The following is a 22316-nucleotide window of genomic DNA, read 5'->3' as shown; positions in this document are numbered from 1 at the left end:
CTCCCCTGAATTTCTGCTTCCCTCAGCAGAAGGAAGCTGGGACAATGGGTGGAGGGATCAGGAAAGCTGGTGGAGGCAAAGATCCCACTGCTGCCAGCGCAGGGGGCACGGAGGGGAAAAGCATGGCCAGTGCTTGCCTTCCTTTTCCCAAGCCCCCCACCCTGCCACAGAGCCTGCGGTGCTGCTGACCGCAGGAGCCGTGCCTCCTGCTTTGTGCTGGCTGCAAGTTCCAGCCTCTCGATCGCAGGATACTGGTGACTGAGTCATGGAAATGGTTCAGACAATGGCTTGGCCCCTTTATAACTGGCCAGAGGGGGCAAAGCAGGGAGAACAAATACGACCTTGCTTCCTGCACGGAAGCGGGCCCATTGTTTGGAAATGGGCATGTGCTTTGCTCCTCACCAGCCTGGGAAAGCTGCAAAGCGATAGCTAATGGGGAGCAAGCTGCATGGGTCCTGCCAGCTGCCCCGGTGGCTCCCCCACCTCATGCACTGCCTCTGAAAATCTTGGGAAGATGTGGATGAAGGTGCTGCCACTGCCCATGAGGTCACTGCCACGCAACCCCCCGGGGGGCTGTTTGGCCAGCAAGTTGCCCAGCTGGCCCACGGTAGCATCGCCTGGGCTGGTGTGGTGGCAGCACCCCAGCAAGCCATGCGCCAGCTCAGCTCCTCGCTGTATGAGAGGGGTCAGGCTCGTCAGACCCTTCTCCTGCCTCCCTTCCCTGCTCCCGTCAGAGCCCTGCTTCGCAGCACCCGGTGGGAGAGGGGGTGCTGCCCGGCATCGCACAAACACCACGGACCTCACTGAAAAAAAAAGCACGGTGCTATCATTGCACTGGCCCTGGGGATGCTGAGCACCCTGAGAGGTTTCCCCAAGGCCTCGGGCAAGCAGCAGCATGAGCGGGTACCCGGGAAAGAGAAGAGCTGAGGGAGGGAATGGACTCACCACGGGGCAGCTCGGGAGACATGGCCATCCGTGGACCGGGGAGATGATGGGGTCCAAACCTTCTCCAGCTCCTGCCTCCAGACCTGCCTCGTTCATGTCACGATATCCCCATGCATGCAGGATGAGGGCGTCCCTGCAGTGTCCCCACCGGCAAGTCGTGCCCCCTGCGCTGCCGTGGGGCGGCGGGCAGTCAGGAAGGAAGAGCTGTGCCAGGCTGGCGAAGCGAGCAGAGGGACCCAGAAAGGTCCTTTGCAACCCAGCAGGCTCAGCAACAAGCCCCCGGCCAAGAGGCTCCAAGGCTGGACGTGCCCCTGCGAGGGCAGCACCACATCCCCGGCCGCACCGTGAGAACCAGCTCCCAGGGAGCTGTACCAGGCACACGCGCTGTGGTCTCGCACGGGCCGACAGACAGACATCTGCAGCCCATTAAACCCAAGCTGATATGACAATGCTAATGGAGAAGCTCAAACCCTCTGGAACCACGGCAGCTCTGGGGCTGTCCTCAGTTCACCCCATTGTATCCGACCCTTGTGGTCCGTAGGGCCGAGGGACGCAGCACGCCAAGGGCCAGCAGCAGGGCTCCGCCAGCGACCTGTCTCGCCCAGCCCTCTGCACCGCCCAGGCGATGGGCAGCTTGTCGTGACGGCCTTGCACCCTCAGGTGTTGCCTTTCCCTGCATCTGCCTCCCTGGCAGAGCTCCTACGGGCCCTGCCTGCCTGGCCCCCCTGGTTTTGGGGCTCAGGGTGGGAACGCAGCTGGTCCATGTGCACTGGGGGATGATCGCTGTGAAAGCAGCACATCCCAAACCCTCCCCAAGCCGGCAGCTTCTCCCCCTGTCCCTGCCGGCGCCTGCCCTTGTGGGCTCCTAGCAGGGTGGTGGGTGAGCTCCAGGAATTAACCTACCACTTATTTCCACCCAAACACCACAATTTATCCTGGCCACTTCAGAGGCGTTTCCAGTGGCTGGGAGCTCCGTGCTGCCTTCCTCCCTGGCACTGGCAGTGCCTGGCTACTGCAGGGAGTCGGGGCTGTGTGAGCGAGTCCACCCGCAGCATAACAGGCTCTAATCTGGGCATAATAAAACCAAGATGTTCCAGGATTGCTCTATGGGGAGCGCACTCAGAGCAGCTCTGGTCTTAGCCAATGCTCAGAGAGAGCTCGACTGAAAAGCAAAGTAAAATTGAGCAAATAACGATTCTGCAGGAAGGCAGAGCTGGGGTGGCATGGGCTGAAATCACAGGTGAACTCCAGCTGGTGCATGAGCAGAAACACCTAGGCAGAACATTTAGAAACAACTGAAATGCTCCCTGTGGCAGGCACAGCACACGATGCTGCGGCTGCAAGTGTTTGGATACTGTGCTAAAATCCTGCGCCCCACTGCCCCAGCCCCCTCCTCGCTGAGCCGCCGGCCTCTGCGGAGGGCGATGTGCCGGTGAAGGAGGGGGGCTTTGGCCAGCACTGCCTGCGGGCAGGACATGCAGGAGCTGCCACCACCCAGCTCGTAGGGAAGGTGTGTGGCCAGGGCAGGTAATGAGAACAGACCTGGGACCAAGGCCACATTTTGGGTCTAGAAGGGGGATTTTCAGAAAGCCCCTGGCTCTCGCTGCATGGTTCTCTGGCTGCCTGAGAGCCTGCCAGATTGGCACCTCCAAAAGACACTGAAATCACCCACTGCTTCCAAAACCATCACAGCTACAAGCAGCCAAAGCACCCCAGGCGGAGTGGAGCGCCTGCTGCAGCTGCAGCTGCCAGCACCCCAGCTCCAGCGGGGCTCCTGTCCACCGCCGCCATCCTCACCCCGCGCCGGCTGCCCGACCCCGGGGGTACCCGCCGCATCCCCCCGCAAGGCGGCACGCGTAACACAGCCAGACCCATGCGTGCCAACAACCCTGCCAGGGACTTTCAGCTCCAAACAGGGATTCGACGGGGAGACGAAACAAAGCGCATTGCGTCTCTGTAACTCTCTATTCCCAACCTGAATGCCGCTGTTGTTTTTAATCCAGGCGATGCCAATCGTGCTCCCCGGAGCACAGTCCAGCAGGCTGGACCAGGCCAGCCACACACACAGCACGGGCCGACGGCTCCTCTCCTAAGGGAAAGCCATGGGGTGGGGAGGACGCGGCCAGCCTGGCAGCCTCCCCAGAGCATCCCCAGCCATCCCCATGCCACAGGGCTGGGGCGGCAGACGGGGCAGGGGGCTGCGCCAGGGTGTCTGCGGCGGGGGAACGCGGGGAGGGGAGCGCAGAGGGGTGATACTGAGCAGGCTGCGCCGGAGAGACGCGTGGGGAGGGAGGGGATGGCCGGACCACACAGCGGGATGGGAGGGGGCCGCGGCCGGAGGGCAGCGCGGGAGCAAAGCTGTGTCCCCAGGCTGCTGCCGGCCTCCACGCAGCGCCCAAGACAGCACGGCACTTTGGGGCCGAGCCCATCGCCTCCGAATCAAAGGCAAAACTGGGCTCCTGGGGCTTCTGCTCCCAGGCTCCGGCGCCCTCCGCCAGCCCGGCTCCAGTGGGGACCCGCAGCACCGCCTGTGCCACCCACCTCCCGCCGGGCCGGGACCCTCCAGCTCAGCCCCGACAGAGGGGCTTTTCTTGTCCCCTGCCTTTGTTTTCTATTTAGTTCTTTTGTTCTCCCCTCTTTGGTCCTTTGTTCCAGCTTGTCCTTTGTTCCGACGCCTTTGGTTTCTCTTCCCTTTGATGCTTTGTCACTCCCTTCATCTTGGTGCTTTTCTTTCCCCGGGTTTTTAAGCTGGCGGTTGTTTTCTCTCACCGCTCTGTGCTTGGCATTTTTATCCTTTCTCCTGCCTGGTCCACTCCTCGGGTCACATGGGCCCGGCCCGGATTGTCTTCAAATCCCCATTTGTCTTGTTTTGGTGCTTGGGTTTCCCTGCCTTTATGTCCTTTCTTAAGAGACTCTTAGCGATTTCTTCTCCTCAGTGAGGAAAGTGTGGAGGGGGGGAGTCGGGGCTTAATTAATTAGCGAGTGTAATCTTTAGATGCATGGCACTGCAGGACGTGTGGAGCATCATTATTATTATCATTAGGATGTTAAGGGTTAGCGAGGGTTTAAATACCAGCTAATTGCAGCAGAGCTCCAACTTTGCAAAATTATATCAGAAAGAGCCAGACTTGCTTTTGCCCACCAGGCTTGGGAGAAGAGTCCTAACACAGACAGGCAGAGGATGAGCAGAGGCAACACATCCCAGCCCCAGCCCCGAGGGCTGGGTGATGGTTGCAAGGGGCTGACGGGAGCGAGAAGGAGCAGGCTGATGCCCTCCCCTCTCCCGAGAAGACCAAAGAGCATCATCCTGCCTCTGGGGATTTTAAATGCAGAGATTGGTGACTCCCTGGCGTGGCAGAGCCCGAGGGAAGCAGTGTCTCAGTGCCAGAGCAAGGGGTGCGAGGGCAAAGCGGCTGCCCCAGGGGAAGAGGGGGTTAAATCCCCCGGGTTGGTGATTTTTTGCTGGTGCCCATCGCACAGTGGGGCCAATGAGCCCTTTGGAAACAGGGACTTGGAAAGGGTTTGGCCTGGCTGAGCTACTGCCACGGGCAGGGCAGGCTGCAGACCACGGGGCTGCATCTCTGGCAAGCCACAGAGGGTACGAGGGCTTTAACCTGGGGAGAACAACTGTTCCTTTGCTCGCTTTGCACCTCGAGACACAGCTCAGAGCACGTGTACAAACACAACCACAAAATCAGATACTGGGCGGTCAGGATTAGGGAACCGTTTTCCTGAGAACAACTTCAATGTAAGACGCTGCAGCTTTTCTCTGATTTAGCACCCCAAATATTCCTCCCCAGCGCCATGTCCTCAGCGTCTGGCCGTGCCATGATTCACTGGCCAGGCAGGCGAGGGCAGGATGTAACCCTGCTCACCGCGGCACCTCCGAGACACCGCATCGCTCTTGCTCACCACGGTCAAACGAAACCTGGGATCCAATTTTACGAGCACCAAACCTCCCCCCTCCCCGCTGCGACACACACCGTCCCCGCCACGCAGGTTTAAAGCAGCTGTAGCTGCACAACAGCTGTTGAACGGAGGAAGCAGCCAAACTTAGCAACAGGATGTACCCTCAGATAACATGATCAATATCAGAAATGCAGCTTTTCAAGTGAGAGCTAAACCCATCTGCTAAAACTGGGTGTCTCAGGAGATTGGCACCGATACGGGGCATCTTTGACTCTGTCTTCGCAACACCCCGATTTCTCCTCTCCCAAGTCACTTACGGTAACTGGGTGACGTCCCCACGGTTTGTGGCAGCTCGTGATGGGGTGGTGTAGGAGGGATGGCTTTCCGAGTGCAGGACCAGAGGGGGAAAGGCCACAAGCATGCCAGGATCTCCAGGAAGATGAGTAACTTGTGGGAACATCACTCCCTGCCCAAACGGATGGGTCCAGCTGGATCAGAAAGCGTGTGAGTGCTGCAGATGGGGTGCTTTGCTAACACGCCCTGCAATAAGAACCCCATGCCCTTGGTAAACGTGCTGGCACATAGCTGCATTAGCATGACCCTGGGCTTGCAATGCGGCCAACCCATTACCAGGCAGGACCAGCCATCGGGACAGGACTGGGAAGGCCCCAAAGGAGGGTTTTCCAGGCAAGAGCTGGATGAATCCTGTACCAGCTCCACTGAAGCCCAAACCATCACAGGCACAGCAAGCGAGCTCTCTGTTGCGAGCTGGGAAAGCCTGTTTGATGGGAGCAGCCACACAGCAGCTCCCATGGCACATCCCAAGGGGCCACCACTGATTTACGCCAGCTGAGGATGCGGGATGCTGGGGACAGCAATGGACCAGCATCCTGCGCAAGCTGGAGGCAAGACCGAGGGTGCAGAGCAGAGCCCCATCCTGCCCCGGCCCCGTTAGCCACGGCAAGTGCCTGTGCAGCTCCTGCCAGCCCCAGTATTACACGAGGAAAGGGGAGCCGCCTGCCCACCCTTTCCTGTGGCTCCAGGTTGGGCAAAAATCTGAGCTTGGTTGTTGGCAGGAAGAGACTGGATCCGTTGGGGGCATTCTCACCCAGAGCAGACACTCTGCTCCGGCAGACCACGGCGTCCGAGCATGGCAGAGCCGTGACCTGCAGATTAACCCCTCCAAATTGTGCTGTCACCGCTACGCATCGGGGCTGGGTGACTCACCCGTGGCCGTGGAGCAGGGAATGGGTGTGGCGGGATGCCAGGGAGCCATGCCTGCCCGCAGCCAGGCAGCTCTGCCAGCACCCAGGGAGGGGTTCTCCGCCCAGCAGGCACCTCTGTCCCTGCCCCCACGCTTCAGAGGTTAAAAACTTAAGTGCTTGAAACAAAAGCAGCCGGGAAAAGCCATCTTTCTGGTCTGCCCGGTTCTGGTTTCAGGCCTGCGAGTGCAGCTGGCCACATGCAAGGCTCAGGGCTGCCACGGCGTGCAGTGTCCCAGCCTGGACCTTGCAGGAGGTGGCATCGGCCAATGCTCGTCTGCCAGCAACACTGCACCATCCCTGGCATCGGCGGGTCAGCTCGGCTGGCTCTGCCCACACATCCCCTCGCTCTGCCCAGCTCTCCGAAGGGCTGAACCTGTTTTTATTACAGAGCTGGCACAGGGAAGGCAAAAAAAGAGAACCAAACCCCCCTCATCTCTCTATCTGCAGCCATGCAAGGAATATTGTTCAGTGCAGCACAAAAGCAACCCTGAAAATAGAAGCGCCAGGGCCAGGCCTGCCAGTGGCTGTGTGAGATAACGTCTACTTGCAAACAGTGTGCCTTTGTGCCGCTGTCACTGTCCCCATTGTTCAGGAGCCTATTGCCTCGGGGATATTGTTCCCTTCTTTTGTCTCAGCCCGGCTCCTTTTTGTTTGACTTTACTTACCATTTCATTCCTCTCCTTTGTGCTGGGGTTCTTTCTTTTGTCTCTCTCTCTCTCCCATTTCTCTGTGTGATTTGTATTTAGCAATTGTTCCCGGCCTGTTGGAAACACAATGTACTCCGGGCTCTTTTCTCTCCTCCATTCATTACCTATTCAGGTGGGTTTGTCTGTCCATAGGTAAAGTGGAGGCTCGGGGCCTCCAGGAGCTCCCACAGGGTGCAGGAGGAGGCTGGTGGTGGCCTTTGGGGAGACCAGAGTCCCTGTGTCCCCGAGGCTGGAACTGGGTTCCCCTCTTCCTCCAGGACAAATGAGCACCAGGAAAAGGACAAACAGGACCCCAGCTCGCTGCTGCCCATCTCAGCAGGTGAGCCGAGGATGCTGACACAGACACGATGGTGACCATGCGCTACAGTCACACGAGCACAGCTGGGGAAGCACGGAGAGGTGCCTGGTCCAGCACACCTGGGGAAGCAGAGGCACGGAGAGGTGCCCGGATCCAGCACACCTGGGGATGCAGAGGCACGGAGAGGTGCCCGGATCCAGCACACCTGGGGAAGCAGAGGCACGGAGAGGTGCCTGGTCCAGCACACCTGGGGAAGCAGAGGCACGGAGAGGTGCCCGGATCCAGCACAGCTGGGGATGCAGAGGCACGGAGAGGTGCCCGGATCCAGCACACCTGGGGAAGCAGAGGCACGGAGAGGTGCCCGGATCCAGCACAGCTGGGGATGCAGAGGCACGGAGAGGTGCCCGGATCCAGCACAGCTGGGGAAGCAGAGGCACGGAGAGGTGCCCGGATCCAGCACAGCTGGGGATGCAGAGGCACGGAGAGGTGCCCGGATCCAGCACAGCTGGGGAAGCAGAGGCACGGAGAGGTGCCCGGATCCAGCACAGCCGGGGAAGCAGAGGCACGGAGAGGTGCCCGGATCCAGCACACCTGGGGAAGCAGAGGCACGGAGAGGTGCCCGGATCCAGCACACCTGGGGAAGCAGAGGCACGGAGAGGTGCCCGGATCCAGCACAGCTGGGGATGCAGAGGCACGGAGAGGTGCCCGGATCCAGCACAGCTGGGGATGCAGAGGCACGGAGAGGTGCCCGGATCCAGCACACCTGGGGAAGCAGAGGCACGGAGAGGTGCCCGGATCCAGCACAGCTGGGGATGCAGAGGCACGGAGAGGTGCCCGGATCCAGCACAGCTGGGGATGCAGAGGCACAGAGAGGTGCCCGGATCCAGCACAGCTGGGGATGCAGAGGCACGGAGAGGTGCCTGGTCCAGCACACCTGGGGATGCAGAGGCACGGAGAGGTGCCCGGATCCAGCACACCTGGGGAAGCAGAGGCACGGAGAGGTGCCTGGTCCAGCACACCTGGGGAAGCAGAGGCACGGAGAGGTGCCTGATCCAGCACACCTGGGGATGCAGAGGCACGGAGAGGTGCCTGATCCAGCACAGCTGGGGAAGCAGAGGCACGGAGAGGTGCCCGGATCCAGCACAGCTGGGGATGCAGAGGCACGGAGAGGTGCCCGGATCCAGCACAGCTGGGGAAGCAGAGGCACGGAGAGGTGCCCGGATCCAGCACACCTGGGGAAGCAGAGGCACGGAGAGGTGCCCGGATCCAGCACACCTGGGGAAGCAGAGGCACGGAGAGGTGCCCGGATCCAGCACAGCTGGGGATGCAGAGGCACGGAGAGGTGCCCGGATCCAGCACAGCTGGGGATGCAGAGGCACGGAGAGGTGCCCGGATCCAGCACACCTGGGGAAGCAGAGGCACGGAGAGGTGCCCGGATCCAGCACAGCTGGGGATGCAGAGGCACGGAGAGGTGCCCGGATCCAGCACAGCTGGGGATGCAGAGGCACGGAGAGGTGCCTGATCCAGCACACCTGGGGATGCAGAGGCACGGAGAGGTGCCTGATCCAGCACAGCTGGGGATGCAGAGGCACGGAGAGGTGCCTGATCCAGCACACCTGGGGATGCAGAGGCACGGAGAGGTGCCTGATCCAGCACACCTGGGGATGCAGAGGCACGGAGAGGTGCCTGATCCAGCACACCTGGGGAAGCAGAGGCACGGAGAGGTGCCCGGATCCAGCACACCTGGGGAAGCAGAGGCACGGAGAGGTGCCTGGTCCAGCACAGCCGGGGATGCAGAGGCACGGAGAGGTGCCCGGATCCAGCACAGCTGGGGAAGCAGAGGCACGGAGAGGTGCCCGGATCCAGCACAGCTGGGGAAGCAGAGGCACGGAGAGGTGCCCGGATCCAGCACACCTGGGGAAGCAGAGGCACGGAGAGGTGCCTGATCCAGCACACCTGGGGAAGCAGAGGCACGGAGAGGTGCCCGGATCCAGCACACCTGGGGAAGCAGAGGCACGGAGAGGTGCCTGGTCCAGCACAGCCGGGGATGCAGAGGCACGGAGAGGTGCCCGGATCCAGCACAGCTGGGGAAGCAGAGGCACGGAGAGGTGCCCGGATCCAGCACACCTGGGGAAGCAGAGGCACGGAGAGGTGCCCGGATCCAGCACACCTGGGGAAGCAGAGGCACGGAGAGGTGCCTGGTCCAGCACAGCCGGGGATGCAGAGGCACGGAGAGGTGCCCGGATCCAGCACACCTGGGGAAGCAGAGGCACGGAGAGGTGCCCGGATCCAGCACACCTGGGGAAGCAGAGGCACGGAGAGGTGCCCGGATCCAGCACAGCTGGGGAAGCAGAGGCACGGAGAGGTGCCTGGTCCAGCACAGCCGGGGATGCAGAGGCACGGAGAGGTGCCCGGATCCAGCACACCTGGGGAAGCAGAGGCACGGAGAGGTGCCTGGTCCAGCACAGCTGGGGATGCAGAGGCACGGAGAGGTGCCCGGATCCAGCACACCTGGGGAAGCACGGAGAGGTGCCCGGATCCAGCACACCTGGGGAAGCAGAGGCACGGAGAGGTGCCCGGATCCAGCACACCTGGGGAAGCAGAGGCACGGAGAGGTGCCCGGATCCAGCACACCTGGGGATGCAGAGGCACGGAGAGGTGCCTGATCCAGCACACCTGGGGAAGCAGAGGCACGGAGAGGTGCCCGGATCCAGCACACCTGGGGAAGCAGAGGCACGGAGAGGTGCCCGGATCCAGCACAGCTGGGGATGCAGAGGCACGGAGAGGTGCCCGGATCCAGCACAGCTGGGGAAGCAGAGGCACGGAGAGGTGCCCGGATCCAGCACACCTGGGGATGCAGAGGCATGGAGAGGTGCCCGGATCCAGCACAGCCGGGGATGCAGAGGCACGGAGAGGTGCCTGGATCCAGTACGCCATGTGCTCTGGCTCCCAGAGCCAGGATGTGGATCTGAGCCCTGATCCACACCACATCTAAACCCAGGCTGGCCACTCTGGCCGTGGCTGCCCCAGTTAATGACAACCTTGGCTCTCCCCCCACCCCTGTCTTTTGGGAGCCAGTGAAGGGACGAGGAGAGTGTTCAATGGTAGGAAACACCGAGGCTGCCTTGCAGCAGTGTTCCCACTGCCTGGTGTCCCCTGGCATCTCCCCCAGGCTGCGTGGTGACCAGGTGCCCTCTGAGAAGCACCCTCGGGGCGGCAAGATGGCCAAACCCCACTTCCAGCCACCAGCGCCCAGGGCTGCTGCAGCCCATCTGGGAAAGGCAGGTGGGGATTCACCCCTCTGCTCCAAGACAGCCCCTGGCAGCTTCTGGGGACCATAGGAAAGCTAAGAGCACCTCAGGGTTTGATCCTTGGGGATAGTTGGGTGCATCCAGGAGGCAGAGGGAAGAGAGAAGAGACAGCTGGAAAGCAGCACAAAGATCCCTGAGGTGCTCCAGTTCATGCAGATAGTGGGGTCCCCTTGCACCCCGTCCCCTCTCCCTGCCTCCTTCCCCTCCCTCCTCCTCCCCAGGCCCACCCTCCTGCAGAGCATCTGGGGGTGTCTGCAGTGACCAGGGTGGGCACAGCCGCTGGGGTTGTTTCTTACCCCTCGAGGAGGAGGATACACGAGGAAACCTTCAGGGACTGCCATGACGGCGAGAGCCTGACAAGTGGCCATCCCTGGAGGCAACAAAGCCCCGCTGTTCTCTGGGGCACAGACCGCATGACCTAACGGGACTTTTCCAACCCTCCTGCTGATGAAAGCCAGAGGATCAAAGCCTGCTAGAAGCCATCTCCTCCTCCTTCTCCTCTCAGGCACAACCCGCGCAGATGGGGAGGCCGTGGGGACCCCTGAGACTCACCCTGTAAAGGAGGGAGACTCACCCCATAAAGGAGGGATGGGACCGTGCGGGACAGGATGGGGGGGGCAGCGAGCAGCAGCGGCGAGTCCTCGGGGATGGCGTGAGCCCCCAGACGAACGCAGACGGCCTCGGGGCCGCGGGACGGGGCTGTGGGGGGGCGTGCCTGGGAATAAAGGGAGCAGACTGTGGTCTATTGTTTCATTGTTATGGCTTCAAAGGACAATGGGGCATTGTTGTCTCTGGGGATCCCATTGTTTGCTTTCGCTGCAGATCCCAGCCGCGCAGTGGATGGAGGTTTCCCGAGGGCCAGGCAGGCTCCGTGTGTGGGACACTAAATAACGAGGCAGGCATGTTTCCTTCCCCACCCCCTCCCCACCACCCTTCCTAAAAAGGCACGGCACACTACAGCCCGCCTGTGCCCGCGCAGGCCAGGGCACGGCACGGCACAGGCAGAGGCGCAAGGACCACCCATTTGAGCGGGGAGCATGCTGAGAAACCCCCACGCCCCGCGGAGATGGGGCAAGAGCAGGGAGGTTTGGCCCGGAGGGGCTGAGGTCGCTGTCTCCATCCCTGCAGACTGCAGCAAACCTGTGCCAGCGTGAGGGGAAAAAACCCACCCAGCATTTACAGTGGGAGCCATCCATCTCTGTAGCAGAGCAGGATGGAGTTGCCGCGCTGCTGCTGGCCAGCATCCCAGGGAGGTGCCCGGACGCCAGCCCTGCTGGACGGGGCTGTGGCCCCGCTGCCTTCCCAGCAACATTTGCTGGTGCTCCCCTCTCCGTGCCCACAGGAGGGGCACCGTGGCCGCCTTGCAGCATCTCTAAGCTTTTGCTGCCTTCTCTCATCACACAGCATCCGCTAAAGACCGACGTCCCCCAGGCACGCAGAGCAAGGGGCTTTTGCTATTTTCTGCTGCAAAGCCCGACTTCTCCATCAGTACCAAGGAAAAGGTACTTGGTACCATCAAAGGGACTTGGGAAAGGACGATGCAGCCCTGGGTCCTCCCTTCACTGTTTGTGCAGCACCCCAGGCCCAGGACTTATTTGCATAGCTCCTTCCTATGTAAAAATAAATCTGGGTGCTATGCAAAAGCTGGGGGAGGGGGAAGGAGCAGGGAGCCATCTCCATCCCACAGCTGAGCCCTCCGGAGCCTGCCACTGCCCCGGCACTTCAGGCGGTGCTGGAGGTGCGCTGGGAGATTGATGGAGCAGGAAAGAGATACGCTCTCCCTAGAGACACCCTTTCAGCATGAGGCTCCTCACAACAGCTGGGGAAGGGAGTAACTCATCCAGGGAGTCCAGGCTGAGCCCCAGGAGGGGTCTGGGGCCCGGCAAAGCAGCGCTGGCAAGCTCAGCTGGGGGAAGGGGACACCCACCCTGCAGAAACTCAATCAGCATGGGACAGCTTCGCTGCTGTGCCCTGCCACCACGCAGGGAGCTGGGCTCAGACCCAGCGGAGCCCCCCTCCCCAGGGGTCCGACCATCCTCCCAGATAACCCGCTGAGAGGTCTCAGACAAGCTGGAAGAGCTGGCTTGCACGGCGCAGCCCCCCACCGCTCCCCCCGCTCCCTGGACCTCAGCCCTCTCGCTGGAGGGCTGAGAGGCTGCACAAGGTCTGGGCTCAGATCAGCTGCCGCAGAGCATCTTTCCCCACTGCTCAAATGCACCTTGGTGCTGCCTGGGCACCTGCCGTCCCCTGGTCTTGTCACCCTCAGAGCAGGAAAAGCCCAGCCCAGGCCGTTGGTAGCCCCAGACCAAGCTTGGCTTGGCAAGAACAAATAACAGGGTTTGTTTTTTTCAAAGAAAGGGAAGCAACTGCAGCTAATAAAGGTATAAATTCAACCTGGGTTTGTTTACGTTTTAATCCTGCGAATTCCCACTGCTTCTAATCAGATGCTGAGGGTGGACCTTGCCTCTCAAATGCCTCTAAGATTAGTTTCTGGAAAAAGCACTCAGGGATTTGTTTGGGGATCAATAGAAGTTATTTGGGAAAAACAGGTAAAGTGTGATAAGAGACGCTGGATCTTGGCACTGCTGCATTGCCTGCCGCTAAACAAATCCCTCGGCTTCCTGGGGCCTCACATCCCCGCCATGGAGCAAGGGGATGTTTCCTCCCTTGGGGAGCCTGGCTGCAGTTTACAGAGGTCAAGCACGCTGGGTACCAAGGGTACCCATCCCATGGGGGCTGCACCCCATGCTCTGGGAGCTCTAGATCTGCTTTGCCCGCTTCTGCTGCGATCCACTGGCTCTCCTGAGGACTCACCCTCATACTCCTAAGCTGCCAGCCCAGGGAGGTGGCAGTGACTGGCTCCCTGTCGGGGCCGGACCGACCCCAGGCCTGGTACACACAGATCAGCCTGTGTTTGCAAGGTGCCGACCCAACCCCGGGTGCTGGCAGGAGCTGGCAGCAAGCCTGTCTTGCACCGGGGGCTCTTTCATGCTCCTGGCAAGTGTTATTTACACAAATGTATGCGCACACACATACACACACACGCACACACTCTCTCCCCCTTGAATAGTGCAATTTCCTCTCAGATAAAGAGCTCCTACCACAGCCCCCCTTTCCCTCTCCCCCCAAACTTGTGCATGTCTCACGCACCCATTTCAGAGCCCACCTTGGGCTCTGATATTATCTCACTTCCTTGATATGAATATTAGCTCTGTTGTTGATTTACGATAAAGGGATGGGCTCCAAAACACTGTACTTCAGGGAGGAGGCAGTAGTGCAGTACGGTCTGCCGTGCCCCAGCTGAGAACAAAGCCTTTTCAAGAGCGGATGCCTGGTACCTGCTGTACTGCTAACTCGACAGCCCATCTCTGCCAAAGCGCGGCTCCCGTTGGCGCTGTCCTCCTGTCCCCCCACCCCCCAACACCTGCACATGGCAAGGCGGAGGGGGCCCCGAGAGCAGCTTGGGGCTGCCTGTGCTCCGCAGGGTGCCAAGCGCTCGAGGGGCGGAGAGCAGCTCCGCAGGTGCCACTGACACCAACCACGGTCAGGCACGCTGGATGTCCCTGTGCAGCGGGGGACCCTGGTGTCTGGCTCAAATGCTGGGGGTACGGCGGCCGGTCAAACTTCCCCTCTGTTTTGTAGCATCTTAACGTACAAAATGCAACTGAGGTCAAGCAACCCTTTAAGATCCCTCACCAGCTGGACCTGGCCCACTTCTAGCTCAGTTTACAAGGTGAAAAACAACCACCTGAATAGTCTCCTTAACGCTTAACCCACCCAACAGGAAGCACAGGGAAGGAGAAAAGTGTCCCTGGAAAACTCAGATTTATTTACAAACCAGATTGCCTGGCAGCAGGAGAGCCACAGAGACAGCAGGTCGGTGCACAGCGCTGTTCCACTCAGCTGAGGACATCACACCACTCCATCAGCCATCACCCCCCCAGGGGACTATTAGATATTGCTCCTGTTTTGCAGACAAGAGACTGAAGAATAGCAGATAAGGCAAAATTCTGAAAAGCAGCAGCCAGAATCAGGGCTGGACCTGCAGGAAAGCTCAGCCTGCTTTTGAAGCCCTTGCAGTGAGGCAAACCCTTCTGCAAATCTGATCTCACATGTCTTTTCTGGTGAGACAGGTGAAACCTGGAATAGGACCCGAGCGTCCTGGGTCTTAATAAATACTTGGCGTGTGAGTAAAATAAACTGCTCACATGTGAAGCTATCTCGTGGCTTCGTTTTACCACGTCTATACCCCAAATCCTGCAGTTAGATGACAGCCTGTGCCACGGAGCAGAGCTGCGAATAACGACCTCTATCTCTGCTGCAGACAAACCGGTATCCTTGCGAGGAAGCCCAGAAAACATCCACCGTGACACTGCGCTGGGTGGGAACACGGCCCAAAGACAAGTGCAGGAAAATTGAGCTTAAATATTGCAGTTCAAGGCACAGGAGAGAAGATGACCTACAGGAACAGGGTGACGGAGTTTGCTATGATGCCTTGGGCGAATTCCATCCAGGCTTTTGTCTGTGGGGAATCAGGGAAGGACAGGGCCTCCCTGAAGCCCAGGTTACCGCTGGCAAGAAAAGCAGTAACTTCGACCAACTTCAGCGAAGCAAGTCCAGCTCCTTGCACGAAGGGGCCTGCTGGTATGCGAGGCAGCGGTGCGGGGGGGCGGGCGTTGCTGCTGCTAATGTGGCAGAGTTTCCCTGCTGAGGGCAGGCAAAATGCCCATGACTCATTTTTCCAAGAGATGTTACAAACAATAGTAATGATGCCCCTGGTGGGTATGAATGTGAAAAGGCACGGCGGGGGGGCAGCCATGCTGGGCACCTTGTGTGTGGGCTGCCAACGGAGGGTACCGCCACGAACAAAACCTGCTCGAGCCAGTTTTTGACATTGTGTGCGACGAGAGCCCTTCTGCAAGGGCTTCAGGGGAAGAAGGGTGAAATGGCTGCCCGGCAAAGTCCTCTCCCCACGGCATCCTATCTGCTTGTCACGGGCACCAACCCTGTATTCAGCCAAAGAGGGGACCAGTTTTATTGCCCAGGGAGAAAAACGGCAAAAACAATCCCAAATGATTCCATCCCCATGTGGGACTGGAACAAGAACAGGGAGGGAATTTAGGAAAGCATGACAGTGCTTCAAGGCTGCTCTCCCCCAGCTCCTGCCTCTGCCCTCCACACAAGTTTTCCACATTCAGATGCTGCCCTAAGGGGACAGCTTCTAAGCCATTTGAGTCCTTGACCTTCCACTGTTGTCTGTTTGATACTATTATTTTTAGACACACAATCCTTAAAACATACCAGCACTTGAAGTAAGTTCCCAGATAATGTGCACTAAAGCTTTGGGAGAAGGGAGCTCTGTGGGATACAGCGTGGTGGCAGAGTATGACGGAGGGAAAGGTGATTTCCCCTTGTACAGCCCACACAGCTACACATCCCATCTCCCCGTTTACTTATTTTACACACTCAGAAGGTCACAGGCCTGAAGAGACAGTAAATGACGAAGGGAGCCCAAGCTCAGCAAGCAGCCACGAGCCACGCAAGGTGCCTGCTCCTGTTTGCGGTGCTCCTGCCCACACAGACCCATGTCCTGCCCAAGGATGGAACCCACTGCAGCTCACGAAGCTGGAGCAAAAGTGCGATGATGCCTTTCAAGAGCCAGAAAGGGCACCAACCTGCAGGCAGCCAGCTGGCTCAGAGGTTTGGGTTTGAGCATATCTAAAATTGTCCTATAAATCATTGCATCGTATCAAAGAGCCACAGAGAAACTGTTCCACTCTGAAAAGGCAGGACCACTCTGCCTCCCTCCTCGGGGGGCTCTTTCACAAGCACTGAGAGTCTCATCCCGCAAAAGGACGGGGCTGGGCCAGGGCAAGCAATTCCCAAGTGCAAAAGGGAACAAATGCAGCCTTTTTCCCAGAACCCCAAAGCCACAGGCAGAAAAAAATAAGGGACAAATATTTATTCAAAGCACCTTCCAGCGCTGTTAAAGGCGCTAACGCTTTTAAGAACAAACAGAAATCAAACGCCGCAGAGCCCCACCTGGATCTGAGCGGGCTCTCATCTGCCTGTCCCAGTCGGCGCAACGGGCTCAAACCGAAACGCCGCACGGTAGAGCTCTGCCCTGTGTAACCTGCGGCATCACTAGTGCAGAAGCAGGTCTCAATCACTCACTTTTTAAGAGCGAGCTCTATTTCTACAAAACAGACATTCGGTTATGGTGAGATGGTATCTAAAACTACCGTCAGCTCGATCTTTGGTGGTGACAGGTATCCAAGTGCTGGTAGCGGTAAGAAAACTTTCTCTGGGAAAGGCCGGCATAGGCACTTTGTTTCCTAGAGATGTGTGAGCACTGCAGCATGGTATTTATGCCACATGACATCCCACTGCAATAATCCAGCACGCTGAGGCACTAATAATGCCACCTCAAGGCATCTTCTTCAAAAGGAGCCTTTACAGCCACCCACCCCCTGCCCCGACCCCGCTCCCCCCACCCCTGTACTGGACGGAAAGGAATTTGCACGTTATGGAAAAGTACAATTTGCAAAAGCAAACCCAACAGGCTTCAAGGCAGCAGGCAGCCAAGCGACGGGAGTTTTCGAAACACAGAGCCCAGTTGTAAGCGTTCACTCTACCTTGCTTCTCCTCACTGCCTCTTGCTCAGCCAAAACCAGAACCTTCTACTCCTCATCCCCTTCCAGAGCAGGACACCCCAGGGTGCGGATGAGCCGGGGAAGGTGCTGGTGACCAGGAGATCCGGGCACCCTGTCCGGCCGCCACACCGTTTGAGAGCAGCCCTGCACCAAACACAGCCCAGTTTGCTTTCTTCCAGGTTGTTTGGGAGCCAATAAAGCTGCTTGAATGCTGGGGAACTCTATGTTCCTGCGGAGGCTTGTGACACTTTGCTGGAGGGGCAGGAGGAGCTGGCCGAGCCCGCAGCACCCCCTTCTGTCTACCACACTCTTTTGCAGCCAGTTTGAGTCTCGTCCTGGCACTGCACGGTTCAAGCGGTTCATGAGACGTTACCTTCTTGCTGCCTGCAGCTTGGAAACGCTCAGGAAGCTGGAAAGATTCGGGGTTAAAAAATGAGCAAGCATTTAGATGAGTCAGTCCTGTGGTTTTTATGAGGACAGACAAGTGCTTCTTGGGAAGCCAGTATGGCAAAGCCAGAATTGTTTTTGTGCCCTGTCTGTGTGCTGGTAATGCCTAGAAGCTCTGTTCTTGGACCACAACACTCCTTTGCCAGGCGCTCCTCAAACAATGGGGCTGTGTTTCCTCCTGGACATCCACGCCTGGACTCTCCTGCAGGCTTTCTGCAGTTTTCACGGCTTCCTTCTGGGGAGCTTCTCCTTTTCTTCTGCAACTCCCCCACGCACATAATTACTGCCTATTTTGGTACCTTATCATGAGATGCTTCAGAGCTGATTAGCCTGGACTTCCTTCCTCCCATCAGCAACCTACTCCAATATTGACGTTCATTCGCGCTAATTTGATAATATCAAAGAGCAGAGGAGCTTTAGGAGGCATTACGGTGTCTTGAAGCGCACAATCTGGAGACGGCTGCACCACTGCTGATAAGAACGAGCTATTACTCCTAATGTCCAATTCTTCTCAAAAAGCAGCCGCTTGCCAGCCATGTGCAAAGCAAGGACAGACCCTCGGAGGCTCCGAGACAGTTTTATTTCAGTGCCCCTGGATAAACTGGAGCTGAGCAATGTGGTGCAACAGATCCCATTGAATAACCTCTTCCTAAAGGCACACTGTTCGTGAAGAGTTACTAACACTTGGAAAGAGAAATGATTACTTCTAAGTTACTTCAGAATTACTTTGAAAAGCCTGCATTTTTATAGCATCTCAAGGCCATCACCTCTCTGTAACAGTGAAGAGACGCAGGCAGGTAAGTTCTACAGCATCTTAAATACCCCGCACTGCAACACCTGAACTACTGACTGAGACAATTCATTCCTGCCTTCCCTGAACACCTCCCTTCGTACGCCAAGGATAAGATGGAAAGCAGATGCAGGCGACCTCTTAAAATGCTGTTTTATTCTGTATTATTCCATATATTATTTTATTCCAAAGTCATCAAGCTTCTGGTGATGACTTCTATTACTAAATGACACCGGCAGGTTCTTTCTGTTTCCTCTGTGTTGAAAGGACTTCACAGCTCGTGAAGACAAATACAAAACTGCTGCCGTCAGCAGGCCGTACTGCTGGAGCTGGATTAGCCACTGCAGTCCGTCACGCTGCCTCTCGAGGCTTTCTCACCATGAACGTCTGCTGCGGTACTCCTGATGCAACTTCTTGGAAGGGGAGAAGCGTGTGGGATGATCTCTGCCAGAAGACTCTCATATTTCTATCCTTTGAAGCAAGGAATCTTCCATCTTGAATTTATCAATTTTCATGCTTACAATGATACACAAATGGAAGTTTTGAAATACTGAAACCTTATTAAATTATATGTTTTAATGTACATTGTTACAATGTACGCTAATTATACAATTATATACAATCACAGCAAAAACCTTTCTTTTTTTTCTCTTTCTTTACATCAGAAAGGCAGCAGAGGGGGCTGACAGTCCCAAGTAAGCCAGGGAACTTTTCTTCTGGTGATGTGATAAGCAACTCGGGTCTCTTGTGGGAACTTAGATAGAACAGCCAGATCCTCAAACGGACAGTAATAATAAACCAACATGATAAAAAACCAACCAATACATCTGATACCCCAACTTATTGAACAGTGCCATAGCTTAACCTAAAGACTCTGCCCAAAGAAGCCAGAAATTATAGATTTAATCCAAACCAACTGCCCTCTCTGCTTCTCTGACCTGAAGATAGAAGTTATTTTACAAGCACACCTGCCAGTAAAGTTTGTAAATGTTGGGCTGTTATACCACAGCCCCAAGCTCTCACCAGAACCATGCAAAGCTCAAGGACCACGTGTTGCTCCTGTACCCTAAACAATCTCACCGTGTCCAGCTAACGCACACGTATTTACCAGAGGCTGCTGAAAATCACTCTGAATACATTCCTCCCCCTTCTGGACTCACAGAATGGCACGAGATGGAAAGCAAGCAGATTTATGTTTAGAGTTAATGTGAAAAACGTTTATTTGTGAAATACATTGCGCATCATTTCAAACTACAATAAAAAAACCCCAAATTACTCGCACAAAGGAACGTGCGGTTTTCGAATCTGCATGCAGCTCCAGTTACACGTAACTTCCTGCCCACTAGCCGGTCCTGCTCCCACTAGCACTTTATTTACTCCAAAGCACTGTAGCCATTGTTCTAGGTGAAGAACAACAGATCCTAGTTAGAAACACTTTGTAGAAGAGTGATATTGTCCCCTTTTAACATGATCCGACCTGCAACACAGAGAAAGGAAACGGGGGATTAGAGAGATCCCAGACTCTAACGATAACCTCGCGTTTTCCAGAAACTTTAACAGGGGCAAAGGCGTTTGCAAGAAGGCACCCGCATGACGACTGACCAGGTTTTAATTGCTAATGCAGAGCCCCTTCCCACCTGGCTGCCCCGCAGGGCTGTAAGCGTGGCCGTGCAGGGCCCACGTGCACAATCCACACCACAACGTATCAGACACAATCTCCACTCCAGTGCTCAGTGTTTTAACAGCGCTCTGTCCCCGCTAAGAGCCCAAACACGGCCCTTGTCACAGGCTGCTGTTCATCCTCATCAGCAGGTGGTAGATACTAAATACCACCACTTCGGCGGTTCCCTGCTTCCACTCAGAGATGACATGGCAAGTGGCAGAATTGCCCAGGGCCACCTGCATCAGGTGTAGCTGAGAGGGGTGTGACCAGGCCCCTCCAGCCACCCCGGCTGCAGGAAAAGCGCAGCGCACTCCGTACGCTGTTACACATGTTTGAAAGGCAAAAACCGGCCTCAGGCAGAGGCAGATTCTCCTACACGTTCAAAGAAACCACCAGCTCAGGAGATAGCAGGGTCCGAGACCTAGCCAGTATCTGCTTGCTGTACTTCAAACTCAACACTCCTCACGTGCTTTGCACTTTCGAGTGTTGCTATCTGCAAGGCGCACGCAACCACGTTTCAGGCATCCCTCAGGTTACACAGACGTACTGACATACCCAGCTGCTTTCTTGATTTTGTTTTGGAGTGAATCTCCTCTGCGTCGTCCAACACCAAGTTCATATATTCATCAAAGCCCTAAAAATCAGCAACAAAAGCAGTCAGGGAGCTCAGTCCCTGGTCTAAGCTTCATCAACAACAACACAAAACTATCATTAGCCATGCTGACATGAGCTAGACAATTACAAGTATTCACTGGAGAGGCATGAAGTATTTCCACGACCCCCCACGCTAGTCAAGAAGACAGAAGAAATAGTCTTATGAATCTGAAAAGAAAAAAACAACCGAAAGAATAATAAGGGGACATCCTGACACTCACAATGATGCAGCCTTCTATCCGCATGTTCACTTGCTCGTAGAGCCACACCTGGATCCTGGACCTCTGCAAAATGATGGAAGAGGAGAGCAAAACAGGAGCATAAACACTCGGAACGATGCTGTTCTCTCCTATGCACTGAGGGATCTGGGCTACCAAGAGCCACTACAGCTCTGCAGCACTTGGAGGAGTCACTGTCACACGCGGTTTCAGTTATGTCCTCAGGTATTTTTGGGGTATTCTGGTACTTTGTAAATATTTTATGTGTTCACTGATGAACACGTAACAGCGTACATTTTAAAACTGTCACAGGAAAATACCCCCATGCACCAGATTGCCAGATCGAATGCCTATTACAAAGGTAATACCTTAACGTGAGAAGGAACCGCTGGACTCTGAACTAGCTGTTCTTGTTGTGGATCTGAATGACACCAAGTTCTTCATTTCAACAGAAAACGGCTTCAAAAAGTGAATTAATAGAATCATTGAATCACAGAACGGTTTGGCTGGAAGGAACCTTTAGAGGCCACCGAGTCCAAGGCCCCTGCAGTGAGCAGGGACATCTTCAACTAGATCAGGTTGCTCAGAGCCCCGTCCAGCCTGATCTTGAATGTTTCCAGGGATGGGGCATCGACTAGCTCTCTAAGCAACCCGTTCCATCGTTTCACCACCTTCATTGTAAAAAAATCTTTTCCTTATACCCAGCCTAAAACTCCCCTCTTTTAGTTTAAGACCATCACCCCTCGTCCTGTCACAGCAGCCCTTGCTAAAGAGGTTGCCCCCATCCTACCTACAGTCCCCTTTTAAGCACCGAAAGGCCGCAATAAGGTCTCCCCGCAGCCTTCTCTTCTCCAGGCTGAACAACCCCAACTCTCTCAGCCCGGCCTCGCAGGACAGGTGCTCCAGCCCTCGGAGCATTTCTGTGGCCCTCGATAAACGTGAAGCACCAGTGCGGTCCCCACGCGGGTCGCAGGCCCCTGCTCAAGAGCCACCTGGAGGTTCCTCACACACAGGGGGCGAAGAAGTTGCGGTAGCCCCAGCCCCGGTACTCACGTTCTGTAGGTAGCGGAAGATGAGGTTCTGGAGCGGAGCGTTAAGGACTCGGGACGGCAGCAAATCCTCAGTGACGCGGCCCTCGGGGCCCTTCGGCGCCTCACGGGCCGACGCGGCAGCTCCTTCCCGCCCGCCCCGCCCGCCCTCCAGCCCCACCACGGGAAGGATACGATGGGTTGCACCATCACCTTCTGCACCTTCTGGCCCTGCCCGCGGTACGCCATGGCTGCTGCTGCCGCCGCCGCCCGGCACGCGCTCCCGCCGCCGCTGCCGCCGCCGGAAGCTACTGGGCACGGCGGGAGCGCGCAAGGAGATGTGGGATACTGGCGGACCCGACCGCTCTAGGAGGCTGGGAGGACCGCCGTCTCTACTGCTCCGCGCAGGGGTGGAGAGCGGAGAGGGC

At 57.1% G+C, this 22316-nt stretch overlaps 2 protein-coding genes across 2 annotated transcripts in view; both read right to left on the bottom strand.

Annotated features, from left to right (window-relative positions):
• Positions 1–17152, bottom strand: part of SOX13 (SRY-box transcription factor 13) — a 44951-nt gene extending 27799 nt beyond the window's left edge. Inside the window, exon 1 of the mRNA XM_075115394.1 lies at positions 17071–17152. The gene's annotated coding sequence lies outside the window, so the exon portion shown is untranslated. The remainder of the gene's footprint in view (positions 1–17070) is intronic.
• A 2362-nt stretch (positions 17153–19514) lies between these two features.
• On the bottom strand, positions 19515–22236 carry SNRPE (small nuclear ribonucleoprotein polypeptide E). The gene is made up of 5 exons (XM_075115606.1): positions 22084–22236; positions 21914–21940; positions 20864–20926; positions 20544–20622; positions 19515–19802 (listed from the first exon to the last, which is right to left on the bottom strand). Exons 1-5 carry the CDS (start codon positions 22135–22137, stop codon positions 19747–19749), a joined length of 279 nt encoding a protein of 92 aa, XP_074971707.1. The 5' UTR covers positions 22138–22236; the 3' UTR covers positions 19515–19746.
• Positions 22237–22316: the final 80 nt, after the last annotated feature.

This window comes from Phalacrocorax aristotelis, chromosome 21 (assembly GCF_949628215.1).
Source record: "Phalacrocorax aristotelis chromosome 21, bGulAri2.1, whole genome shotgun sequence".
Lineage (NCBI taxonomy): Eukaryota > Metazoa > Chordata > Aves > Suliformes > Phalacrocoracidae > Phalacrocorax > Phalacrocorax aristotelis.
The sequence above is the reverse complement of the archived record's forward strand: the minus strand, read 5'-3'. Positions and strand labels throughout refer to the sequence as shown.